The 17,064-nt window shown below is 38.3% G+C and overlaps 1 protein-coding gene across 15 annotated transcripts in view; it reads left to right on the top strand.

Annotated features, from left to right (window-relative positions):
- LOC115843179 (nephrocystin-1) overlaps positions 1-17,064 on the top strand; it is a 105,608-nt gene that overhangs the window by 12,292 nt on the left and 76,252 nt on the right. For 5 of the 15 annotated variants that reach the window (XM_060309878.2, XM_060309879.2, XM_060309881.2 and 2 more), the window contains exons 5-10: positions 4,004-4,064; positions 5,148-5,272; positions 12,331-12,502; positions 12,816-12,917; positions 16,415-16,515; positions 16,845-16,887. In XM_060309878.2, the coding sequence (XP_060165861.1) occupies positions 4,004-4,064; positions 5,148-5,272; positions 12,331-12,502; positions 12,816-12,917; positions 16,415-16,515; positions 16,845-16,887 (604 nt within the window). Of the gene's footprint in view, positions 1-4,003; positions 4,065-5,129; positions 5,476-12,314; positions 12,503-12,815; positions 12,918-16,414; positions 16,516-16,844; positions 16,888-17,064 lie in introns of all 15 variants that reach the window. The other 10 variants (XM_060309880.2, XM_060309886.1, XM_060309885.1 and 7 more) reach the window with 5 other exon arrangements.

The raw sequence follows: 17,064 nt of genomic DNA, 5'->3' as shown, positions 1-17,064 counted from the left end.
CTGTTCAAATTATCTAGCTCTTTTTGATTCCGTTTTGGTGGGCTGTATGTTTCTAGAAACTTGTCCAAGAAATGCAGAATTTAGTTAAGCAAGAGAAGGAACTTCACTACAGTCTCAGTGGAGTTGCAGCCTTTGGTCCATTTGAATCAAATGCAAGAATTATGTCATGGTATAATTTGGGTCTAAGAGCAAACAACCTAAGCCTGAAGGTTATGGACTTGATGTTGTGACAGCAACTATAAAAGCAGCTCAGAGTGAACATCAGTGGCGTAGGCCAAATTGTGGTAAGTCCTTGGCCTATGTAGCCCCAGATGCTGTGACCTGTCAGAAGTCTCTTGTCTATTAGCAATTCTGCCTTGCTTGGGATGGTGACCTTAGCTCTCTTGAGATGGGAAAACTGTTCTCATGATGGATGATTGTTTTTTGTTTTGTTTTGAATTTTCTTTTTAATCCTTGGGAGAGTTTAAAATTACATAGACATGATGAACTAAATCAAATTAGACTATTATTACTTTTGTATTAAGTTTAGGACATCATTAAAATAATCTGCATGCTTTGGGTATTTAAAGAATTTATAACATTCAAATGGATGTGAGATTTGTGCTGCTAGTTTAAATGATTCATTAGAACATTTGAAAAAAATTTACTTAAGTCAGGCAGAGTGCTTAAAAGCAAAATAAAATTTAAATGAATTTTAAGATGTGGGAATTTAATTAACTACCTTCATTAGTAGGATTGATTATTTGAGGAATTTAGCTCAAGTTGAATTAATCAAACAATAATGAAAGAAAAAGGGAAGGTAATTGTACTTGCTTTACTAGATTTTAAAATAGAATAAGTTATATGCTGAATTGAAGTCCCAGGGAAAACTAGATTTTTAAATTTTATTTTAATAAGCTAATAATTATTTTTATACCCAAGTAATAGTCTTCTCTGTGTATAAAAAATCCCCTCACAGTCATTTTAAAATACACATTGATATTTGCATGTCTGGAAAAAACATTCAGCCCTTATGTTTGATTAATAATTGGGTAGATATGGAGTAAAAAAATTTTCTACTTAAACCTTTGAAGACATTGTCTGGTTCCTTTACACCCAGTGATGCTGACAAGTTTCATGGTCATTCTTTTGTAATTGATCTCTGTTTGAGGCTTTTCTCCTTTTGAAATTTTGTCATGGTGTATTTAGGTGTTGTTTTAATTCTTCTCAACACTCAAGGGGTCTTTTCAGTTTGAAAACTCTTGTCTCTCATGAGCTCTGGGAGAGTTTCTTTTACTAAAAGATAATTTTTTTACTTCTGTTTGTTTCTTCCTGAAACACCTTTGAGTCAGGTATTGAACCTCCTGGAATTTTCCTCTAGGTCTCTCCCCACTAGTTTTTGTTTCTTTGTTTTTTTGTTTATGCCTGAGAGGTTCTCTTGACACTTTTTTTTTTTTTTTTTGGCTTGCGGGATCTTAATTCCCTGACCAGGGGTAGAACCCGTGCCTCCTGCAGTAGAAGTGTAGAGTCCTAACCACTGGACCGCCAGAGAACTCCCTAAATTCAGTCTTATCTTAGCCAATCCTGACCTTGCACAAGCCTTTCTCAGTGTTCCTTTTCCTCAAGCCTTCTGAAACCGTGCAACTCAGATTGGGATTTGAACCCATGGGCCGGGTCTCAGACCCAGCCAAAACCCAGATTGGGACTTGAACCCACGGTCTTTTAACTGAGATCACACACCTGGTCTCAGAACTTAATGAAGCTCAGGTTCTTGATGTCTCATCGCAGAAAGAATTCAGTGAGAGACAAAGTGATAGGTAAGAAGTGGATTTATTTAGAGAGAAACACACTCCACAGAATGTGGGCCATCTCAGAAGGCGAGAGCAGCCAACTTTTTCTTTTAACTTTTCCGTGGATGTTTTATTTCAGCAGCTGTATTGTTAATTTACAAGTGTTTTTCCTTGTTCTTTAATTTTTCTGTTTTCTGGCATTGTGTTCCTGTTTTTAGGTTATTGCATTAATACTTCCATGATTGGGAGTTGTTGTTTTTTTTAAAGTTCTTTTCTGTTCTCTGACTTGTCTTTGGTTCCTCTGGGCTCAGATAGTTTTACTTTTGGTTAGACTTAATTTATCTTCCATGTTGCTAGTTTTCTTCATTATGCCCAATGGTCCTTGGATTATCTTTTTTTTTAAGAATGAGGGACTAAGCTGATTATTCTAGAGAGTTGCCATGGGTTCTTCTACTGTTGTGTTTATAGGTCTAAAGGACCAGCCCTTCCTGTCATTTTGCTCAGTCATCTTCAGCTTGTCAGTGACAGCCCTGCATACCATTACAAAGTCCCCAGTCATCATTACCTAAAAGCAGAAAGGATGATGGTTCTTTACCTGCTCCATCAGGGAGAATAAAATGGGAGGAACTGCCCAACATATTTCTTTTATGTATCATTGGCCAGTGCTGGGCCATACACGCACCCTACCTGCAGTGGAGGCTGATCACTTGCGTGTCAGTGGGAGGCCAAGCATGCCAGCATGGAGGAGGGTGGCAGAAGGGCTTTGGGGTAGATAACTAGCAGGGTCAGCTGCGGGTTGATGTTTCTACTTGTCTTTTCTGCCTCTTTCACAAAGGATTTTTGTCCCCCTTTTCACTGCTTATTTCATTTTATGAGTCTCTGGAAGAAAAAAAAAATAACTCAGCATAAAAAATAATGACTTTTTCAGGTTATTGGTAGAGAAAACATTTGATTTTTGAAAACTCATAACTAGCTGTAGCCCATTTTCAGTCATTTTTTTCTCTTTTTTTAAATTGAAGTACAGTTGAGTTACAGTGTTGTGTTAATTTCTGCTGTACAGCAAAGTGATTCAGTTATACCTATATATACATTCTTCTTTATATTCTTTTCCTTTATGGTTTATCTCAGGATACTGAATATAGTTCCCTGTGCTATGCTGTAGGACCTTGTTGTTTATCCATTCTGTATATAATAGTTTGCCTCCACTAACCCCAAACTCGGTCGTTTTCATACTTCTAATTTGGGTGTCTAAGACTTAAGCCAAATTATGTGAGCTGTCCATGAAATATCTAAAACACTGTACCCATATGGATGGGCCATGTTCACAAGGGGAGTGTGCTGTTGGGGGGAGAGGCCAGCTGTAGAATCCTAAACTCTGCCTTCACATGGTTACTCTCCCTCTGACTAGCTCTGGTCACTTTTCAGAACCTCACTTTCTTCAACTGGAGTGAGGATTGTTATGAGACTCAAATGAGGTGATGCTTGTAAACTGCTTAGCAGTATTTGTGATGCAAAAAGTAAATTTTAGCTGTTATTATCATTATTAGTTTTGTCGTCTTGGTTGCATCCTAGGTTTATGGAATTTTAGAGCTGGAGAAGCATTTTTAAAGTCCAGTGCTTTCCTTATTTTAGAGATAGGAAACTGAAGCCCAGAGTCACTGAAGTTTTCTGCGTTCTGGTTATCATACCTCATACCTGAGATCTTGACTATGAGCATCACCCAAGCTAATGGATGGAAAGGCATTTACATATGAATTTTTAAACATCATTCATGCAATAGAAATTGCCTTACCTGGGCTTCCCTGGTGGCGCAGTGGTTGAGAATCTGCCTGCCAATGCAGGGGATACGGGTTCGAGCCCTGGTCTGGGAAGATTCCACATGCCGCAGAGCAACTAGGCCCGTGAGCCACAAGTACTGAGCCTGCGCGTCTGGAGCCTGTGCTCCGCAACAAGAGAGGCCGTGACAGTGAGAGGCCTGTGCACCATGATGAAGAGTGGCCCCCGCTCGCCACAACTAGAGAAAGCCCTCGCATAGAAATGAAGACCCCACACAGCCAAAGATAAATAAATAAATTAATTAATTAAAAAAACAAAAAAATGGCAGATGCTTGCTTAAAAAAAAAAAAAAGAAATTGCTTTACCTGCTTAAAGACTTATGTATGATTTTATAAAATAGCTTTTCGTTCTGACAATTAAAAAATCAATATTTTGTTTCTTTCTTTTTTAAAATTTAGATGTATCCAATTAAAACAGGCAATAGATGAAAATAAAAATACTCTTCAAAAATTAAGCAAAGTAAGTATTATGGTTAATCATGTTAAAAAAAATTCCGTTTTTACCCAAATATTTTGTTAAGTGGAAGTTCATTAGAGGGGGAGGTTCCTGGGTTCACATAAGTTATGAAGTGTAACTGCGGTCAGTGCTGACCTGCCCGATGGGCTTACTGAATGTGCTTGGGAGCAGAAAAGGCAGGGCTCCAAATCCTGGTAAAAGTTCAGCTTTAATGAACTCACCCAGCATCGAGGACTCGGAAAAACCTGGAAGGAGCTATTTTTATTTTTGCATTGCGTAAGTTTTATGTTTTACAGTTTAGAATTGTTTTCATTTTAATTACATTGTGGGGAGAGTACATAATCTGGCCCTGAGGGTAAGTGGTAGAGAAACTTCTTCTATCACATGGCAGCCCTGATATTGGTGACTCTGCAGAAACAGGGCAAACTAGAGTTTACTCTGGGCAGTTCCCATCAGGATTTCCTCTTTTAATATGAGCCTGAGCTTCAGCTAGGTGTCCGGGCCAGAGATTCACAGAGCATTTAGGGTGGAAGGCATTTGAAAGTCATCTGCCTGCCTGCATGTGGACCTCCTTTACTGCGTCTGAGACAAGGGGTCACTGAGTGTCTCTTCTGCATTTCTCCAGTGACACAAAACTGTAATTCTGCAGGCAGACTGACCCTAAATTTGAAAACCTAACTATTCCTGTTTCACAAATGAGGAAACTGAGGCTTCCAAAGGTGAAGCAGCTTTCCCAGTGTCTCACTGCCGGTAAGTGGCAGAACTTGGACTTGGCACTTGTGTTTTCGACTCAGTCCTCTGTCTGGAACCTGTCCCTTACTGACTATAGAGGGACTGCAATACCTAGCAAGAAAACAAAACAAAAAAATAGGAGGTATACATTTATTTTGTCATTTGGTTTGCATTCCAACATAATAATCTACATTTCTTTTAAAGTTATTTCTCTAAAGTAGGCATAGTCTCGTATCAATATTTGCTTTGTCTTATAGCACTTATTGGAGTTTTTTACTTTTAACATAAATGTAATCGGAAACTGAAATTTTTATTTTTATTTTTTTAGTGAAATAGACTTATATTCTCTCATAGGCTGATGAACCTGCCCCTGTTGGGAGTTACAATCAGAAGAAAGAGGAGGAACACAATCTTTTGGATAAGCTTACCCACCAACTGCAGGAACTTGCTGTGTCCATAAGTAGAGAAAATGTCACTGAGTAATGCTCCCTTCCTTCCTTTCTTTCTTTCAGATATTATGTCACCAACAGTTTTAATGTTTGACTCAGAATAAAGTCATATATAGATAAAAACAAATGGCAGTAACAGTACAATTACTCAACATTTATTTATTGTGTATAATAGAAAGTGTGAGATCCCATGAGAGATGTAAAGAAGTAGAAGCCATAATCTCTGCTCTCAGGTAAGTTATAAGCTAGTTGGGGAAACAAAACAGAGATCGGAAGAGCTAAATAAACAGATGTTAGAAAATAAGGATCGGGCTTCCCTGGTGGTGCAGTGGTTAAGAATCCGCCTGCAGGGCTTCCCTGGTGGCGCAGCGGTTGAGAGTCCGCCTGCCGATGCAGGGGACACGGGTTCTTGCCCCGGTCCGGGAAGATCCCACATGCCGCGGAACAGCTAGGCCCGTGAGCCATGGCCGCTGAGCCTGCGTGTCCGGAGCCTGTGCTCCGCAACGGGAGAGGCCACAACAGTGAGAGGCCCACGTACTGCAAAAAAAAAAAAAAAAAGAATCCGCCTGCCAATGCAGGGGACACGGGTTCGAGCCCTGGTCTGGGAAAGTCCCACATGCCGCAGAGCAACTAAGCCCGTGTGCCACAACTACTGAACCTGTGCTCTAGAGCCCATGAGCCACAACTGCTGAGCCCACGTGCCACAACTACTGAAGCCCGCATGCCTAGAGCCCGTGCTCTGCAACAAGAGAAGCCACCACAGTGAGAAGCCCATGCACCGCAATGAAGAGTAGCCCCCGCTTGCCACAACTAGAGAAAGCCTACGCGCAGCAACAAAGACCCAACATAGCCAAAAATAAATAAATTTATTAAAAATTTTTTAAAAAAAGAAAATAAGGATCATGCCTTTAATGTCAGTGTTGATGTGTAAAAAGAAAATTATTTAGATTGTCTATTTGCATATTTATTTACTCCTTTTATAAATATTCTTTAAAAATTGGAAGCAGAAACATGCATTCTTTTCCTGCTGGAGTGGATGTTAATAATAGCCTTTGTAAAATGGAAAGAAAACTTGATAGTATAAACAAACCCAATTCATAGGAAGAAAAAAGGAAAAAGTCAACTATTTAGACTCTTCAAATGCTGTTCCCATACTTTTACACTGTATCCTGGGAAAAAATGCTGAAGAATATAGATGCAAGGATTCTAGAATTTCCATTGGTTTCCAGTACTGAGAATGACAAAAGTGGCTGGTATTGGACTTACCCTTCCTACCATAAACACTGTAAAATCTGGACAAAATATACAAAATGGCTGTTTGAACTCATTGAACATCAACCAAGCAGGGTTGATACCGTTAATACAGGGAGACACGAGCTGAGTCCTGCATTTACCCAGACCCTCTTCCTGGAGTTAGTTTATGGGCGGTGGTGCAGGAATCCCAAACAGGGAGCTGCAGTCTCACCGGGCTGAGGAGGCAGAAATAAAATTCTGGACTTGCTAAGGCTGCTGGTACTTGTGGAGAGAGTGGAGAGATAGAAGAGAGTTGCAGAGAGACAACTGCAGAAATCTAAATGGACTCCTGGGCTACACAGCATGATTCCAGAAGGCCTGGCAGAAAGCGCCTGCTGAGAGACTGAAAGCTTAAAAGATTTTGGAGGCCACAGAATCCTGGAAAAATATTTGAGTTTGTACCTAGCTGGAGTAAAGATACCTTGGTGAATGCTTCAGGCATTTAGTTGGAGATCACGTAAGGCCTATGCCCTAGGAGTAAGGAAAACACCCTAATATTAAGAACTGTGATCTTGGAATACAGACAAAACTGAAGTAGGGCTTCCCTGGTGGCGCAGTGGTTGAGAATCCGCCTGCCGATGCAGGGGACATGGGTTCATGCCCCGGTCTGGGAAGATCCCACATGCCGTGGAGTGGCTGGGCCCGTGAGCCATGGCTGCTGAGCCTGCATGTCCGGAGCCTGTGCTCCGCAGCGGGAGAGGCCACAGCAGTGAGAGGGCCCACGTACTGCAAAAAAAAAAAAAAAAAACTGAAGTAAATCTTTTCCAACAAAGCCTAAAACCAGACCTTAACAGGAACAAGATCATTTAACTGTATAACAGAACAAAATTCAACACTCTTTAAAGGATGACCACATAATCCAAAGTCTCTAAATGTATTATCCACAATGTCTAGTAATTTTTAAAAAATGACTAGAAATGCAAAAAATAAGGGGGAAATAAATAATAATTAAGCAGTGAAAGTCAATAAAAGCAGAGCCAAATCTGAGCCAGATAGTAGAGTAAGCTGACAAGGATTTCTGAATAATATGATTAATATGATGAAGAAAATAGAAGAAAAGATGGATGGAATGGAAAAAACATGGCATATTTTAAGAGAACTCAAATGTAGAAAATAACCAAATGAACATTCTACAACTGCAAAATATAATATCTGATGGAATAACGGCTGAGGACTTTCTAAATCTGGTTCAATATATAGCTTCAAAAAGGTGAAAATGTCTTATAATAAAGAGAAAAAATAATCATTGGAAGTCTAGATGACCCAGATGTGAGAATTAGCAAACCAGAGCTATAAAACAACTATTTTCAATATGTTAGAGAGATGGGCAGATTGCTTGATTAGAGAGGAATCTTAAGCAGAGAAATGGAAACTAATACCAACAAAAATGGAAATTCTGAAACTAAAAAACAATATATGAAAAGAAAAAAAATTGGATGGTTTAACACAAGACTGGATACAATAGAGGAAAAGATCAGTGAACCCAAAGACTGAGCAATGAAAAACTTTCAAACTCATGCACAAAAAGAAAAAAAGAACGAAAAGAACAGAACAAAATGTAAGAAAGATCTGGGACATGGTCATAAGTTATAGCATATGTGTAAATTGAAGTCCCAGAAGGAGAGGAGAGAGAGAATGGAGCACAAGAAATATTTCAATACGTTTTTAAATTGAGATCTAAAAAAGTTATCAATTCACTGGTCCAAGAACCTCAGGCAACCCCAAATAATAAATATAAGAAAAACTACACATAGATGCATCAGAGTTAAACTGCTGAAAACTAAAAATAATAGAAAATCTTAAAAGCAGTCAGGGAAATAAAGAAACATATGTACTGGCAAACAATTCAAGTTAATGTTGACATCTTGTTAGAAAAAATACAGGTCAGAAGATAATGCAGTGACATCATAAAAGGGTTGAAAGAAAAAAAATCTATCAACCCAGAATTCTGTGTACAGCACAAGTGTCTTTCAGAAATTAAAGTAGAATAAAGACATTTTCAGACAAACAAAAGCTGAGAAAATTTGTCAAACAAATGCTGAGAAATTTGCTAAAGGAAGTCCTTTAGGCAAGAAGGAAATGATCCCACAGGAAACCTGTATTTGCAAGAAGGAATGAAGAGCACCAGTATGTGGGTAAATAGAAAAGCCTATTTCTTCTTTTCTAAATGTCTTTAGAGAACACTTGATTGTGTAAAGCAAAATATATATTTAAGAATTTATAATATATAGTCAATTCTCATTATTTGCTGTGGTTATGTTCCATAAAGTTGCTGCAAATACTGAATACTAAACCATGGCTTACAGGGAAAATACACAGCTAGGTTCCTGTGAGGCTCTGGTCACAGTTTTTTTTGAAACCTGAGTAAAACATGTCCTTGTTTTAAGTGTGTTTCTGTTTAAAGATACCTTATTTAATGTATGTTATGATTCATTAACATTGAACTCACAGCTAACAGCCCTATAATTCATGCCTGAAGAAATCTAACACACTTATTTTCTCCATTAGGGCACATCACAACCTTCTTGTGCTTTATGGCCATTTAAAACAGCATAGGTAGTTTGCAAGTAAACGATTAGAAAAAGGTATTCCATGTTAACCCTGACGAAAACAAAGGTGATACAGCTATAGTAGTATCAGTCAGAGAAGACTTTAAGGTCAAAAGTAATTTAATAGATAAATACATCTTATAATAGTAAAAGCATCAATTCAATAGAAAAAATTGTCCCTAATGTGTAGACACCTAATAACATAGCTTTACAACGTATAAAGTAAAAATTGTTAGCACTGAAGGAGAGCTATATAATCCACAAACCTTAACCACTGTTACCTAATTAAAAATATATTTGTAGAATGCTGTATCCAACTAGATAATACACCTCTCTTCCAAGTGCGTGTATAACATTAACCAAAATGAATCATAATGGACCATAAAGCAATTGTCAACAAATGTCAAAGGATTGAAATCATGTAGTGTATAGTCTGATGACTTGGAATTACATTAAAACTCAGTGACAATCTAAAACTAATACAATGGTATATGTCAATTATATATCAATTTTTAAAAAAACTCAAATGACAGAAAAATGAAAGTCTCCAAATGGTTGCAAATTAAGTCACATACTTCTATGTAACCTAAAGGTCAAAGAAAATATTACAATGGAAATCTTGAAATATTTTGAATGATAATAAAATACAACTGTGGGCTGCAACTAAAGCAGTGTTTAGAGGGAAATTTATGACTTCAAATGCATAGTTTGGAAAAGTTGAAAATTAATTACTGAAGTTTCCAACCTAAGAAGCCAGAAGAAGAATAACAAATTAAACCCAAGAAAAATAGAAGTAAGGAAATAATAAAGAGCAGAAGACAGTGAATAATAAACAGACATACAGTAGATAAAATCAATAAACCCAAAGTTGGTTCTTTGGAAAAGTTAATTAAATGGGTAAATTCCAAGCAAGACTGATTAAGAAAAGAGAAAGAGAAGGAAAACAACAACAATAAAACAGGGAAGAAAACTAATCACTACAGAGTCTACAGAAATTAAAAAGGTACCATGAAGATACTATGAACATCTTTATGCCAATAAATTTGAAAATTTAGATAAAATAAGTTGCTTGAAAAATAAAATGTACTCAATTTACACAAGATGAATAGAAAATCTTAATAATACTACCAAAATATCTACTAAAGAAGTTGAATATATAATTAAAACCTTTCCACAGAATAAACTCTCAGGTTGCTTCACTGATAAATTTCTGCATTTAAGTAAGAAATAATACCAGTATTATAAAATCTTTCTAGAGAATTGAAAAAGAAATATTTCCCAAATCATTTTATGAGTGCTAGATAACTTCAATATCAAAACCTGATAAGAGTATTATAAGAAAAATACAAGGCCTTCATGAGTGAATGCACAAACTCAATATGAAGTGTCAGCAAATAGAATCCAGGGCATATAGAAATGACAGTACATCATGACGAAGTGGGATTTATTCTAGAATGCAAGGTTAATTTGACATTGAAAAATCACTAATTGAAATTTACTGTATTAGCATAATAAGAGCCATTTGGGTCTATTTGGCTAGTTTTAATGGTTAGCAGTGTCCATTTGCATCAAAGTATTGTTATCCCATTTTATTTTTTATTTTTAAAAATTTATTTCATTTATTTAATTTTGGCTGCATTGGGTCTTCGTTGCTGCGTGTGGGCTTTCTCTAGTTGTGGCAAGTGGGGGTTACTCTTCGTTGTGGTGCGTGGGTTTCTCGTTGCGGTGGCTTCTCTTGTTGTGGAGCACCGGCTGTAGGTGCACGGGCTTCAGTAGTTGTGGCTCACAGGCTCTAGAGCACAGGCTTAGTTGCTCCACGGCATGTGGGATCTTCCCGGACCTGGACTCGAACCCGTGTCCCCTGCATTGGCAGGAAGATTCTTAACCACTGTGCCACCAGGGAAGCCTCTGTTATCCCATTTTAAGATAAGATAAGCTTCTCTAATGTAAGCGTTAGGAGAGCAAAGACCTCTATTTTGTTCATTGTTACACCCCTAGCACATAGTGTCTGTCACACAGTAGGTGCCCAGTAAATGCTGAATGTTGAATGAATAAATAAAGCTCAGGGAGACTTAACGACTTATCCAAGCTAGTATTTTAGCTCCTCTCTCTTCCCTCCTCAGTATCTTTCCCAAACACCTTTCTCTTCATCCCTAATTCTTAGTTTAAACTGTTTCATGTCTCACTGTTAACAGCCATCTTTGCCTTTAGCCCTTCTTCCAATCTCTTGCCCATGTGATAGCCTGATCAACTTCCTGAAGTGCAGATCAGATTGTGCCTTTCCCTTCCTTCATTTTTAGGGACCACCTTTAGAGGTAAAGCTCACATGGGCTGCGTTCTGCTCACCTCTTTTCAGTCTTATCTCTTGCTTATTTCTCCCAAGCCTCGTCCTACCCTCGTGAGCTACTTGAGGTTCCCTGAGCTTGAGCCTCCTTTCTCCACTCCCTTCCTTACCTTTCTACTCCCCTTTTACCTGATTAATTCCAACTCATCCCTCAAGACCTAATTCTAAGGCTTTCTGATCTCCACCCATGCAGTCGAGGTTAGGTGTCTCTCGTGTGCTTCCTTAGTATCCCGTGTTTACCTCTACTGCAGTATCTGTTGAACTACATAGTACTTATCCGTCTGATAGATTGTTTCATTGTCCTCCTTGAGGACAGGGAATTGTGTCTCATTTTTCTCTGTATCTACTGTGTCTGACATGGAACCTGACATATATCATCATCATCACCGACTTTTATTGAAAGCCTGCAGACACCGTTGTAAACACTTTGCAAGTTTGTAACTCCTCTCATCTTCATGATGACCCTATGAGGCAGGTTCTATTATTATCTCCACTTTACCAATGAGAAATGGGGAGATTAAAAGAAACCTATCCAAGGTCACTCAGTGAGAAGGAGATAGAACCAGAACTTAAACTCAGAGCCCGTGCTCTAATCACTGTACAATAATGCTCAAGCAGCGTCTGCTGAATGGATGAATCCAAGATTTCAGTGCAAGTCTCTTGGCCTCCAGTCCAGCACATGCTTCACCAGGTCACATACGTTCCTCAGATATATTAACTCCTCATCACTCTCAGTTCCTCGGTCACATATTCTTTGCTAGATGGTAGAAACTTAGTTGCACTTTCCCTTTATTCCCTTTATTTGCCACTTCCAAATATAGGCCAGTTCTATATGTAGAAGTTATACTCGTACTCGATCTGGATCTGTTCTTATACGTTATTTCAGGTGACCCTTGTCAAAGAATTATTTTTTGCAGAACTGGGGCGCTTACTGAAGGAGAGGACGATGACAGTTCTGCTGAAGAAGATGAAGAAGAAGAAGAAGAAGAAGAAGAAGATGAAGAGGCCGCAAGTGGAGAATACGTTGCTATTGGAGATTTTACGGCTCAGCAAGTCGGAGACCTTACATTTAAGGTAGTCGAAACAGACTGGAAGCTAACTGAAGGATAAATTTTCGTACCTAACGTAGTAAGAAAACTCTACCTGTATTCCTGGATTAGATATTCCTGATATTAACTTTTCAAAGACTCAATCTGTTTAAATAAAATAAGTGATAATTAAGATTTACAAGTGGTAGTCAGGCGAAATTCTGTTATCAAAGTTACCTGGTAGTAAAATGGTAAAAAGAGTAGACGCTCTTCTGTTTTTGAAAATAGTTTTCATGTTGATAATTCTGAATTTAGGGGTAAATTTTAGTTTAAAAATTTTTACTTTTATTTTCTTTAAGAAAGGGGAAATTCTCCTTATAATTGAAAAAAACCCTGATGGTTGGTGGATGGCTAAGAATGCCAAAGGAAACAAAGGTCTTATTCCCAGAACGTACTTGGAGGTTAGTCTTTTTTGTTTATTCTTTCCTTTTTCTTCTTCAAGACATTTTTTCATTTATAAGAAAACACTAAGATGTAGTCTTTGATCAATTGACTAGTGAATGACTTAAGATGTAGAATTTGCCTCAATTTTAGAGGGACAGAGCATGGGAAAGATACTGTGTATTATAGTTCTGGAGACCTGTGAAGTGCTGTTATGTAGCTGAGCCCTAGCATGTTATCCCACAATGAAGATGTTCTGTGGATTAATGTTGATCATAAAAATTAATAGGTATTTATTATTTGTTGTGAAACAAAACCACAGTTAACTTTGTGTTAACTTCCACAAATATACGATCCTTTACTAAGATGTGGACATACTATATATGCATGTTTATGGCCTATTTCTTTCACATTTCATAATATAGCATGGTCATTTTCTCTGCCAATATATATAGATCAGTGCTGTCCAATAGAAATATAATGCAAACCACAAATGTAATTTAAAATTTTCTAGTAACGACACTGAGCTGTCTTGTTTTTCTTCGCACCACTTCTAACAGCAACTGTGTGTTTCTTTTCTGACACCAAATACATGTTGTTTTTCCACACTGATTCTTTGAAACCAACCAGGTATCCAACAATTCAGTTCAATTCTGACACTAGCTCCTGGAGTTAGCACAGACCTCCACAAGGTAAGGGCTCAGTCCCATAAGACTGTCCCACTTCAGATGCCCGTCACAAGTCCCCGGGGCTAGCTGTGCTTCTGTGTGACCGGCTCTAAACTTGGAAGTTCCCACACCTTTCCTCAGGTTCAATAATTTGCTAGAGGGACCACAGATCTCAGGAAACACCTCACTTTTGCTTCCCAGTTCATTATAAAGGATATAGTTCTGGAACAGCCAAATGGAAGAGGTGCACAGGGCAAGGTATTGGGAGAGGGAGGGAGTGGGGCCTGGTTCTTCCATGTGCTCCTGGAACCACCCTGCCAGCACTTCAAGTGATGACCAACCCAGAAGCTCCCTAAACCCTGTCTTTTAGGGATTTTGGGGAGGTTTCATTACATAGACACGATTGATCGAATCATTGGCTGTCAGTGATTAAATTCAATCTCTAGCTCCTTTTCCCTCCCTGAAGGTGAGGGGGTGGGGGGCACTAAAAGTTTCCACCTTCTAATCACTGGTTCCTCTGGCCATCAGCACCCACCCCTCCCCAAGCCATGACCTCATGAGCATAAACTCAAGTATGTTTGAAAGGGCCTTGTTATGAATAACAAAAGACACTCCTGTCACTCAGGAAATTCTAGGAGTTTTAGGAACTCTGTGCCAAGGACTGGCATAAAGACCAAATATGTATTTTTATTATACCACACACATTTTTTAAAAGTAAAGGGAAACAGGTGACATTATTAATTTTTTAAAATTAATTTGTTTATTTTTGGCTGTGTTGGGTCTTCATTGCTGCGTGCGGGCTTTCTTTAGTTGTGGCGAGTGGGGGCTACTCTTCATTGCAGTGTGCGGGCTTCTCATTGCAGTGGCTTCTCTTGTTGTGGAGCACAGACTCTAGGCACACAGGCTTCAGTAGTTGTGTCACACGGGCTCAGTAGTTGTGGCTTGCGGGCTCTAGAGCGCAGGCTCAGTAGTTGTGGCACACGAGCTTAGTTGCTCCGCGGTATGTGGGATCTTCCTGGACCAGGGATCGAACCTGTGTCGCCTGCATTGACAGGCGGATTCTTAACCACTGCACCACCAGGGAAGCCCGGTGACATTATTTTTAATAATTTATTTTATCCAATATATCAAACATATTGTCTCATTTCAACGTATAATCAATATTTTAAAATCCTTTCTTTTTTTTTAATGCTAAGTCTTCAAATTCTAGTGTGTATTTTACACTTAAATAGCACATCTCAGTTTAGACTGGTCACATTTCAAGTGTCAGTAGGCACAGGTGGTGAGTGCCTGCCCTATTGCCCAGCTCAGTTCTGGGTCGTCTGTTTCAATGGTAGCATAGTATTCCAGTCTCATTTAGATGGACATTTAGGTTTCCAACCTATAATAACTATAAATGACATTGCAAAGAAGGTAAGATTAGCTTCCGCTATGAGTTACAGAAGAGCTCCAAAATAGTGGCCTAAATAAGGTAGAAGCATATTTCTCTTGTGTGTGGAGGAAGTGTGGAGATGGGCAGTCAAGGAATGGTAGGGCCCTAGCTAATATTTTACCCTGTGGGTAGGTGCGAGCAGCTCTTCCTAGGGTTGTTATCTCTTTAGCTTAGATTGGCTGCTAGATCTTTCGTTATTAACAATTCCAAGCAGTGAAAGAGGAAAGGGAAAGAAGAAGTCAAAAGGCATGAGTTGCAGTCTTTTAAAGCTTTCTTGGAAGTTACACAAAAAACTTCCAGTTATACCTCCTTGGCCAGAATTGAGTTTCTTGACAACACCTACCTGCAAGGAGGGCTTGGAAAATGTAGTCTTCTAGCTGATTCATTGCTATATTCAGGGATTCTGTTAGAAAAGAAGACCCTGTGTTGTGATCAGTCTGTACATATACCTTGTAGACTGTCTGGTTATTCCCCTTAAATAAATTCCTGAATGCTCATTGCTGGTGCAAAGGGTTTACACCTTTGTATTTTGATTGAATTTGCCATTTTTCCTTTTAGGAAAGTTATGCCTATTTGGACTCCCATCTCCAGCAGCCGAGAGTGCTTTTTTGTCTACACATTTGCCAGTGATCGTTGTCATCAATCTTTTTGCCAGTGTCATAGACCAAAAAAACCCAAAAGGCTCATTATTGTTTTTTATTTGCATTTATTGTACTGCTAGTGAGGTTGAGCATGATTTCATTTGCTTTATGACCATTTCTATTTCTTCTTTGTAAATTGCCTTTTCAGTTCATTTTTGTAAGGGATTTTTGAAAATTGTGTTGATTTATAAGAGTTTTTGTCATATCTTGATGATAAGGATATCAACCCTTAGAAACTTGTGGCAGATATCTTCTTTGTTGACTTTCAGCCTTGTTTTATTTTTTATGTAGTTAAATCAAAGTTACATGGTTTTGGTATCATGACTGGAAAGGGCTTTCGAATCTCAAGATTATTTTCTTCGGGGACTTCCCTGGAGGTCCAGTGGTTAAGGCTCCACACTTTCACTGCAGGGCGCGCAGGTTTGATCCCTGGTTTGGGAACTAAGATCCACACGCCATGTGGCGTGGCCAAAAAAAAGATTATTTTCTTCTAACACTTCTATAGTTCTTTTTGCTTTTTTGTCTTTTCTTTTTTTTTTTCATTTGAATAAGTCCCATCGGGCATTTATTTTTATTAAACTTGTTCTCTGCCTCTGTCATTGTAATTTTTTCACATAGTGACATTATCAACCATGTATTGAAATCTTTTTCCACTGATTTTTTATATGCCCATCATATACTAAATCCCTATCTACACTTGAGCCTTTCTGAAAGTACGCTTATTGGTTGATTTTTGCATTAGGTAAAAAGTACTTCATATTTCAATCATTTTTCAGCCCTATAATAAAGAAGAAGGCCCGGAGTCTAGTGAAGAAGGCAGTGAAGAAGATGTAGAGGTAGGGGATGAAACGGCAGAAGGAACAGAAGTTAAACAAAGGTAAAAAGGTGTGAGGGGACATCAAAGTGGGTTTAGGAAACATTTTATTTGTTTATTTTTACTATTATACATAATTCAAGAATTTCTTGAAATGGAAACAGCTGATAGTTTGGGAGCAGGGCTTTTCATATTACTGTTTGCGTAAGACCATTACAACTTGAACTTGGTGATTATTGTTAGCACATGATATTATGCTTAGTTTCGGGTAGACTCTTTTAGGTTTTCAGAAGTTACAATTATATACTTTGTTCTTTGATTAATGAACTTCCCTAATTGAGTGAATAGGCATAAACTTTCTGTACACTCACCTAGCTACCGTTTCTCCCTAGAACCGATTCTCATTGGAGTGCTGTCCGAAAAGCCATCTCAGAGGTTAGTATCTCCTGTCTTATTAATGATGTCTCGTTTTGTTACCTAATAGCTCTGATAAGAGTTCAGATTCAAAACAGGATGGAAACTTTAAATGAAAGCATTGGATCTTAAGCAGGATACAGAGCATGGAATGCACAGAGCATTAAAACATATTTCTGGTTTAGTAAGCCTATGCCT

Source organism: Globicephala melas, chromosome 12 (genome assembly GCF_963455315.2).
Source record: "Globicephala melas chromosome 12, mGloMel1.2, whole genome shotgun sequence".
NCBI classification, from domain to species: Eukaryota; Metazoa; Chordata; class Mammalia; order Artiodactyla; family Delphinidae; genus Globicephala; species Globicephala melas.
The sequence above is the reverse complement of the archived record's forward strand: the minus strand, read 5'-3'. Positions and strand labels throughout refer to the sequence as shown.